The sequence below is a fragment of the Nothoprocta perdicaria genome, unplaced genomic scaffold (genome assembly GCF_003342845.1).
Source record: "Nothoprocta perdicaria isolate Ctin4 unplaced genomic scaffold, notPer1 scaffold_253, whole genome shotgun sequence".
NCBI lineage: Eukaryota > Metazoa > Chordata > Aves > Tinamiformes > Tinamidae > Nothoprocta > Nothoprocta perdicaria.
Genome location: NW_020455481.1, coordinates 815,353 through 825,558, shown reverse-complemented (window position 1 = coordinate 825,558; position 10,206 = coordinate 815,353). Strand labels below are relative to the sequence as shown.

Below are 10,206 nucleotides of genomic sequence, written 5' to 3'. Positions count from 1 at the left end.
AACTCACTTGCCCATTGCACACCACTTAAATTACTGCTTTTACTGCATAAAAATAGTAAGATCAGCACGTGTCAGCTATTAAAACAAATCACTGAACAGTGTATGTTAATTTAGGACTCTGTTTAATTTCAAATGGAAAACATGCTTCTTAAATAAATTACTTGCTAATAGGAACCCAGTATCATGAAATCAAAGCAAAAATCAAGTATAGTACATTTTTAATACTGTACATATATATTGTTTTCTCATATTTTAGATAGTCTAGATTGAAAATCATTAGATTGTGTTCTTGATCAGTTGAAACTTTAAAAGCCAATATATTTGTAAAAACAATCTGCAATACTTTAATTAAGAAAAGAAACAAATGGCTACAACATATGTACAGCTCTGTGGCATTAGATCTATAAACTACATACATTAAACCAAACTGTCCCTGCATATTTCACTACAGATCTATTTTGGCAATGTGGAGGTATATCTTTCATCCTGTTGCAAATCCTAACACGTAATTAGGAAGCGTCAATATTTGCCTACTTCAGGAAAGTAGCAACTTCAATCCAATTGCAATCAGAATTTTCAGAAACATCTGCCTCATGACAAACAAGTAGTACGCTAAGGTTAGAAGGTATTTTTAATAGCATTCACATTTTTTAAAAAGTCTCTGAAATGGACCTGTACATCATCTTTACTGACAGAACATAAATATAAGAAAAAGATCCCTAAAAAGACCAGAATTTTCCCAAACATAAAGTGCTAAGATGTGTATAGTAGTTAGAAGTTTCTTTTTTTTCTGTTCTTTTTTTTTGATTGAGCAAAGGAAGGTTAACACCAAGAAGGTTAACCACAAATTCAGCTGAAATCTTTTAAAATACTATGTGCTTTTGAGCTTCAGCATTCAGGTTTTTTAGAAGATTCAGGCTGATCTTCTAAATTCACTTGCAGTTCATTTTGACATTCTGGTGTCTCACCTTTGACAGCTAAATGGATAACTTTCAGCCATCTCTGTTTGAGTTCCTCACTGTCCGCAGCAAAGCTATGTACAGATTTAGACTGGGTCAGTTTGAAGCTGTGTGGGAGATCAGCACTTCTCGGAGTGTCATCGACGGTATAGCCCAGAAGTGGAATTGTAGCCAGAGCTCTAACATCCTAAAAAGAAGGAACAGTTCCCAATTAAGAAGAATAATTTGCCTACCACTTTAGGTTTACTGTATAGATTTATAAAAAGAATTATTCTGTTTTTTTTCCTCCATTCCCAAATCTATTTGACTTCTCTTCCTCAGGTGTCTATGACAAGTAGCTGTTAAAATCTTTTCATATTTCTTTTCACATACCTGTGGAGCACCATACATGTATAGCACAAGAGCTTCCTGCTTAGGTATAACGCACCACGCTTTCTGCCAGGGCTTTGATTTTTCCATATATTGAAGAAAGCTACATATGACACTATTTCCAGAGACTTCAGCAGATTCAATCTAGGAACATACATAAAATATATAAAGCATAATAAATAAATATGTAAACTTTCCTTAACTAAGGACTGCAGATGCACAAAACGGCAAAGTTGAAATACAACACCACCTATGAAATCTTGGCTGGCATCTATGTAGGGGCTTGGGCAAATACCCAATTAAGATGATGAAGGACAGGATTTATGGGGAATATTCATATATCACATACATATGGCCTTAACACATGTGCAGTCTGCTCCTTTTTACCCTGGAATTTGTGGCTTATATCCTTTGTATCCTTCCAGATCACCCTGGATGTCATTCTGCCAGCACCGCTGGGCAGCCATTCTCTACAGCTTGGCAAACAGTAACAACGTTGTATTTCTCAGGCAACCTGGTGTTAGGCATTTGAGCGCTATTAACTACCAACACGCCAACTACTCTATTTCACTGGTCAAAATATTACAACAGAATAAAACACAAATAAATTTCTAAGGTTTGATGCGCTCGGCAGCGGCGCTGCTCGGATGCTGCCACGGGGCAGCCGGCACTCTGTTGCTGTGAGGCCTGTCATGGAGATGGATGTTTCTAAGAGGCTCTGCTGCTCCTCCAGCTACCGAAGCAAAGTCACCATGACAAGAAACAGCTTCTTGACTCTAAGAGCTTCTTGGCTCTTGGTTAAATCCTATGCTGTTCACTCTTTCTCATCTATCATCTTACCTCTCTGTCAAAATCTTGAAGGAAAGCTCCTGTTTCAGAGGAGCAAGTGCTTCGTATGGGGATTCTTGGTATCATTTTTCAAACTTATGCATTTATAATTTTTGTTGGAGTCAAGCCAGTATGGATTATGAATTATATTTCGAATTACAATCTGCATTTTTTTTTTTCTCCTCCTGTCTTCTCTCAGTATTCACCTCAAGGCTTAGCCTCACTTTACCACATCCCAAGACAAATCTATTTACATGTTCATAGACTTAGGGTCTTTGCTCTGAATATTTAAAGGAGACCAAAAGAGGATATTTAAGAGACGTGAATGTTGACTACTATTTAAGGATGTCTGTTTCTCCTCCCAGTCGTAACAAAACCAGGTATCTAACCTTGTATTGGTCTCTCAAGTTTTTAGGTGTTAAAAGCTAAGAGTAAATTTAGTGACTTAAAGTTGTATACGTGGATCAAAATAGCATCCTACTTAGACTCTCTAGTGAAATTCCCTCCCCATACCCTCTCTGCATACCCCACTTCTTTCAGTTTAGTATATGGTTTCAAGAACAACTGAAATTAGCAGGGCTTTTTGTTGTTATGGTGACGTAAGCATAGAAGCCAAAAAAAAGAAAGGATTTATAAGGAAAAATAATATCACCTTAGCTAATTTAACTGGAAAAAGGCAAACAAACTGTAAGGGTCATAATTCCTACTTTAAAAAAGTTTCAAGAAATAGAGTAGTTTTATGAAAGATGAATGCTGAAAACCAGAATTGATTAGATGGGCTGACCTTGGTCCATTTATCATTGCCATTTATTTCTAAAACAGAAGAAAAGCCCCACAAAAATCCTAACGTCTTTTCATCTATTGATAAGCCAGGACTACTTGCAACAATGTGCATTATTTATTTTTAAAATGACATACCTCCAAGATACCTTTCTTCTTCTTTTCTTCACTGTCTGTGCAACCTATTATAACATGATAGCAATCCTTACAGACTTTGTTCAATTTATTACCATCATATTCGAGATGAGCCTTATAATCAGAACATTTCCAGCAAACCACCTTAGAAAAAGACAAAAAGTAAACAAATTTATAAAATAGAACTTAATTAAAATAATTTTATATTTATTAATAATATACTATTTAATAATACAGACCAAAAAATATAGATGCTTTATGACACTATTATGTCTATAATGACTTAAATGAAAATCACGACTTTCTCGAATTGGTGCCACTGCTTGTAAGGTACAAGTGTTTCCAAATGCCAGCCTTGAAAGGTACACGGACCTTTTGTTTCCTACATAATTACAGAAATATACAATTGAAAGACAAAATTTTAATTCTACAAGAAAAGGCAACTTAGTAACCTGGCAATAAAAACTAAGTTCGCAGCGCAGAACCTGCTGATTAGTACACAGAATAATCAAGCAAGTGTCACACTGTTGGTTTTTCTTTTTACAAAATATGTAGGAAAGCTGAAATGCTGGAAGTTATGAGAAAGTTCTCCCATTAGAATCATTTTTCCACGGGAGCACTCTTTGACAGAAACTGAAAGAGCTGCCCTGCATGAAAAACAGAGGGGCAGCTATTTCAAGCAAGAAAAGATGACAAGTGGCCCGGAACCACTTGAACACCTTAACAAAACTTTATTGTGGGATCTGTGGTACACTAATTCAGGTCTCTAACTTCCAAGCTCTGGAGAATATGAGTTAAGTATCTCCTATTAGTAACTTCTGGGAAGACACCAGCATGACTCAAATTAATTCCCACGAAACAATATTTTAAAATTAAAATGGAAGGAGAGATGACAGAACATGACAGAGGGAAGTAGTTAGGAATCTAAGCCGACAAAAGGAGAAAAACGTACGATCTTCAGAATAACGGAGGAGCTTAAAGGCAGAAAAATAGGGGGGGAAAACTATGACAACTGAGTTAGCAAAAAATTCAGAGTTTCCCTAGTCTTTAGTGTTCTGCAAAGCACAAAATCAGCCTTGTGTAAGGATATAAACCTCATGCCATAGATCACATTTTTTTAGAGAGAGGTCATACCAGGCAACCAGCGCCACAGAAGCTAAGGCTACACTTTGCTACCATCTACTGGACAACAGCACAGCTGTGTGGCATCAAGAAAAAGAAGCACACTGTGTTTGCTCTATTTCCATTAGCTTTTGAAAACTCGCAAGTCAGGTCATTATTTTGTGGCCACTTAAAAGCTTCATGACCAGAAAGGTGCAGGGACCATGATCGTGATGAGAGAGGTGCAGGGAGCAGCCAGTGCCGTAGGCTTAGGCTAGTTTGAGCTGGAAACTGTGCAGCCTGCTGGGGTGCCAGGCCCTCCTGACACAAACCCTCACGCTGCTCCATCCCCATTTAGGGTGGCACACTCACGTGTCCGCACGCTCGGCAGTGGTGCCTCCTCCTGGTCAGCGCGTTGAAGGGCTCTTTGCACTTCATGCACATGGTCACCTCGTTGTCGCGTATCCACCGCGGCGCTCTCTTCCCAAGCTCCGCGGTCTGCGGGGAGGAGGGGGAAGACAAGAAAGAGAGCCAGTCGTGCAGTACTTTTAGGAGAGAAAAAAATAATTATTCTTTCCCTCTGGGAAGGAAATGGCAAAACGCAGCTCAAGACGCTTTTGGAAATCTATGCAAGCGATAACAAAGAGCCCAGTCAAAGATCATCATGCACACTGAAAGGGTACTCTCTTAGGCACTTGAGGAAAAAGAGGCTTGTTTATAAGGCTGGGCATTATGATGAGAAAGAGTTACTAACAAGATGGCCACTTTGCAGTTCCTTTGCTATGAAAACGATGACCTTGGCACATGTTTCCATCAGCCTTTTGCCATATACTATCTGCAGTTACAAAAGAACAAACTGGGTACTAAGAAGGCTACGCCGGTGCGGCAGCAACTTACGGAAACTTCAGCGGGCATATCCTCGTATTCTTTAGCAATAGCATTTCTGAAGGTTTCATTCCTCTGCTGAAAAGCTTCTATAGTGTTCTGAAGGGCCTAGGGAAACAGTGGGGAAATTCCTGAGACATTCCGCAACATTTGCAACAGACTGACTGCAATCTGCCCATTTAGTGATTAACAGAGGGAAACTACAGCCAGAAAATATAAATATTACTTATTGATTGCTTCAGTGAAAATGCATTTAAAAAACAGAATTAAGAATATAGATAAATTTACCTTTATCCATTCTTCCTTATCTTGTTCTGAACTAAAAGAGACATTTGACACATTAGTCCAAAGCTAGTTTAGGAAACATTATCTCACTATCAACAACTTGCTGCCAAAGCCAAGGTTCTGAAGCAGTTCTCATGTACACAAAGCCAAACAACAGAGCTTCCTAAAGGTCTAACAAATAAAAATAAATGAATTAAAAGCATGACTTCAGCTTTCACAAGTCTCCAATCACTAAGCACTGAATTCAAGTTGAAAGATGAATTCAAATGCATATAAATGTGATAATATTTTCACTAGGATAGAAAGGAAAGGACAATATAAGTGTTCTCCCACCATTTCTTAAACTACTGAGTTCACGTATTGACACCCTTTTTTCTGTGCATCTCTTACATCTCCCTCCCTTCCCAATGAAATTATTTCCTTATTGCTGTTTTTGGTTGTTTAAATGTGTCTATAGTGGCAAGCAGAGTAATTAAAACAAGGAAAATTCTGCTTAGTATTTATTATAAGGCAAACAGCAAGATTTTCCCTTTTATGCTTCTGGGCAGATAGTGATGACACTAATAAGCACAAAAGGTATTTACAGCTAAGATAGCACTTGAGAGGGCAAGCACTTTCTTTTCTGATCTTGTACTGCAGATTTAGTTTTGGAAAATATCACTAAGGCCTTCAACACTCAAATCTTTAGGAAAGCACCTTATACCACAAGTAACAGCACTATTTCACTCTCCTGGCTAACACTGGTAACAAACACAGTTTATCTGTAAACTTTAAATTAGGAATATGAGAATTAACAGCACAGAGTATCTTCTCTCTATACAAACAAGGGGACATTTTCAATTATGTGAAAAAATCTGACATGCAAAATTTTACTTCTCTATGGATTGATAAGAAGGATGTGAAAGCAACCATCTGTCTTTACAATCTGTCTCATCTCTTTAAAATACCTCAATAAAAATATCTTTTCAAATGTTATTTTGCAGTATTATAGCAGCTTGTAACAAAATTATAAGACCTGTGTTTCCCCTTCCCATTCTCCAGTGTTTTGAAAGAAGTGTTTTGAAATACTATCACCTTTCATAAAAAAACAGCAGACTTGTTAAACATCCTGCAAAATTAGCAATCTCTTAAAGGAGTTATCCACTAGTTATTTAAAACCTCAAGTTGAGAATGCTCTCAAAAGATATTCTGGAAAATATATTAATAGAAGTATCCCAGTAAAGAAACCCCCAAAGTGAAACTAAACATTACAACAGAGCCAATGCGAGCTCACAAATTAAGACCATTAAGGTATAGGCAGCATTAAATACTCATGTACTAACCAAGATTACACTAATCTAATTGAGCGAGACTTAGCTTGGTATTTACTCCTTCAAAATCTGAACGGACTTAATGCATTCCAGAAAAGTTCATAAAACAAAACCTGAAAACATGTCCTTCTCACACCTAAATGAGGTGTTACACTATTTATAGTGCTGATAATTCAGGTAAGTTTGCAAAATGAACTTGTATTTTTGTGGCATTTTCCTCCAGTTACAAAGTACTTCACAAATGGTACAGCAAGACATTGTCTTTTCTCACTCAAATGGACAGGTGGCCCAACATGTTGTGAAATACTGGCCAAAACAGCATACAGCCCTTTCTAGTAGATATGACTGATTGTCAAAAATGGGTCTAATAAGTTTTGCTGATCTTAATGGAAATATTCTTCTCTAATTTTCAAATATATATAGTAGTATATATAATTTTAAATTCAATCACAGTGTAGCTAAATTCCTATGTGCTGTTACATTTCTGCTACTCTCATTAATACTGTAACTTTTTTTTTCATAGAGAAAAACAGCCTGCAAGCCCTTGCTTATTCACAGACACTGCTTTCCACACAGAACTACACCTACCACAGGCAACCCGGTGCTCACTTAATCCTTGCCTCTCTGTAATGAAATCTTCACTGCTAAGAGCGGGTCTGCAGCCGGAGCTGCGGGAGAGGAGGAGATAAAAATGCCCCCAGCTTTTCTTGGAGGTGGGCTGGTCTGGACAGGAAAAGTGCAATTCAGTCAACTCAAAAGGAAGCACCAGTAAGAGAACCCAGCAGCAAGAGCATAAGAAGTCCAACCTTGTGTTTGTATATATTTAAGCTTCCAAAAAGGAGGTAATGGGCTTCACTTACCTGGCCTGCAGCTCCAGTGTTCTCTCTTTTCCAGACACTTGGAAAGTGTGCGGATATTCTTCATTGTGAGTCTCTATAATCTTCATGCCATCTATGCCAACTCGGGTTCGAACTGAGAACTTTGATCCTACCAAGCTGAATTTGGGGACGCAGTAGAGAAGCATGTTGTTAAACTGGGGGAGGGAAAGAAAGCACAGGGCTCTGCATCAACCAAAACACAGACACAGACACAGTTTCCACTGAGCTGCACCATATCACAAAGCTAAATTCAGCAGTGAGAAAAGCAGGTTCTGTTCTGCTCAGCTGACAGACAAGAAAACTGAGGCTTAAGTTCAAGACTATTTATTTTTGTTCCTGGGCTTTAGAAATAAAATTAAAGGTCTATCTCAATACATATAAGAATAGTTGTTCTATATATACAGCAATCTCACTAACACTTATTATCAACCATAGAGTTCATGTTTGAGTGGGTATATTGTAACACTATAAATTGCTTGTCAAAGGAATTCTCATATCTCAATTCCGTAAAAACTATTCTGCAGAATAAAAACCCTTTTGTGCAGTGTATACTTTGATATTTATCCTGCACCAAAAGTCCTTGATTTTGTAAAAACTGTAACGATTATCTTCAACGTATTGATTAAAAATGAAAAAAGAAAACACATTTTATTCTTATTAAAAAACTCAAAATCGGAGGAAAAAAAACAGGCAGGACAAGGACATACTCCTTTATGAAAATTAGGTTTTAAAATAGTGTTTAAATGCCTAGTGCCTCAGGGTGAAAGTGGTTATAAAATTAGATGTACAGAGGTTAATACATTTTCTCACAATTAACTTTTAAAAACATTCTTTTTTCACAGAGATACTGTCATGCCTGTTGGCTCATCTCTATCACAGACACAGCATGCTTGAACTCGTCCCCTTTCATATAGAGCACATGGCATTTTCACCAGCTGTCTAGCCCCATCTGAAGTCTGACTATTCAGTCATTTCTTCTTTTGTTTGAAGCACAGAACCAGCACAAATTCTGCCTCCACGGCTCATTACTAGTACAGAACTCAACAGGACTCTATTGTAAACTAGAAGATGTGCAATGCTGAAACCTATCAGCAAAAATCAGATGTGATAGTAGCAGTTTCTAATGTATAAGAAGAAATGAATTATGCCATTACTCCTTTTGTAAGGGAGTTGGAAATAAAAAAGAATAAAAAAAAAAGAACTCCCAAAACAAAAAGAAAAATCAACGCACTGCCTTGGTCTGTCAGTTCTAAAACAAGACAGGGACACCTGAAGAGAGGAGGAGTTTCCATAATATTGAGTTCTTTCAGAGCCAGGAGCTCCACTTGGACCCAAACACACCATCTATGATGACTGAAGTCCTAAGCTTCTACATTTCAGTTTCATGAGAAAGGCCTATTTCTCATGTTCTAAATTAGTATTTAAAGCCAGCAGCCAATTATTAAAATGAAAGTTGCTGATCAGTGGTTCTGTGTATTTAAAACCCCCATACTCTGCTCTAAGTGGTGTTTGGAAGTCTTCCTACAAGCAGCAGAGGATTTCCTCGAGCTCAGCTACCATCAGTGGAAAGGTTCTCATTGACATCAACCAGGAGAGAATATTGTCTCTCTCTTAGGAGTTATTTGAAGTCTAGAAAAAATATAAAGCCTCTCCTGCAAAAAAGGCCACCATACTTACTAAGAAAAGATACCGTTCTTGAGCAGATGTATTGCGAGCAGCAAGTTTAAGGATCTGTCCTTCCTTTATCAGCTCATTTGAAGGGTTGACAATATCTTCCTCTTCTCCCAACATCTCATATATCTCTAGCAATTTCTTTAAATTCTCCTTTTTAGAGAAAATACAATAGAAAACATAGTAACAGGGCTCTTTACCCATGTTCAAATGAAATTTATGGACCTTGTGCAATCTGAACAATGTTCTGAAAAAAGCATACCTATACTCAGTATTATATAGTCAACCAGGCAGATTCATTGACCTAGTTGATATAGTAACACTTATAGAAATGTTATCTCAGTGATAATTTTAAAGAAGGCATTTACACATACAGCAAGCACATTTTCTTGTGCAAAACATGTCATGCCAAACCAGTCATGTCAATTGCCAGTAGCAGAGAAACATCATCTACTTCTCTGTTCATTTACAGAAAGAAATGCAACAAGAGTTCTACACGATGCCAGATAACTTAAGCCAGAAAAAGAAGTTAGATGTCTGGTGTCCATTGAAAGAGTTATGTGTAATGCCCTTTTTTCCTATGATTTCCATGAGTTATGAGTTATAAAGAACACAGTATGTAGCAGCAACCATTTGGACCCAGGGAAACTTTTTTTTTTTTTTCTATTTTAGGGAAGAATCCGCAGTTCCCATTCCTGGCAATACTTGACAGACACAATTTCCTAACTGCTAAATACTCAAAGACGATATTAAAAAATGAACAGGGAAACAAGAACTGCTTACCATTTTTCTTATTGCACTATTGGAATGACTTGCTGCAGTGGATATAATTTCAAGAGATTCTAGACGGAGGATAAAGGGAAAAAAAAAAACATAAAAACCAAAACAATGCCCTTTTACATTTTTGTATGTTACACAGAGAATCAGATTATTCTACAAAATAATGTTTGCAATTTTTATTTAAATTGTACATTCAATATATATCATAAACTATCAATCAAAAAT

The 10,206-nt window shown here is 37.2% G+C and overlaps 1 protein-coding gene across 1 annotated transcript in view; it reads right to left on the bottom strand.

The window, feature by feature from the left end:
* Positions 1-357: 357 nt before the first annotated feature.
* The window catches only part of FGD4 (FYVE, RhoGEF and PH domain containing 4), a 34,543-nt gene continuing 24,694 nt past the window's right edge, over positions 358-10,206 (bottom strand). The window contains exons 8-16 of the mRNA XM_026040334.1: positions 9,985-10,043; positions 9,208-9,354; positions 7,513-7,685; positions 5,346-5,376; positions 5,070-5,165; positions 4,545-4,670; positions 3,075-3,215; positions 1,332-1,472; positions 358-1,146 (exon numbers count right to left, since the gene is read on the bottom strand). Coding sequence (XP_025896119.1) covers positions 889-1,146; positions 1,332-1,472; positions 3,075-3,215; positions 4,545-4,670; positions 5,070-5,165; positions 5,346-5,376; positions 7,513-7,685; positions 9,208-9,354; positions 9,985-10,043 — 1,172 coding nt within the window. The 3' untranslated portion in view covers positions 358-888. The remainder of the gene's footprint in view (positions 1,147-1,331; positions 1,473-3,074; positions 3,216-4,544; positions 4,671-5,069; positions 5,166-5,345; positions 5,377-7,512; positions 7,686-9,207; positions 9,355-9,984; positions 10,044-10,206) is intronic.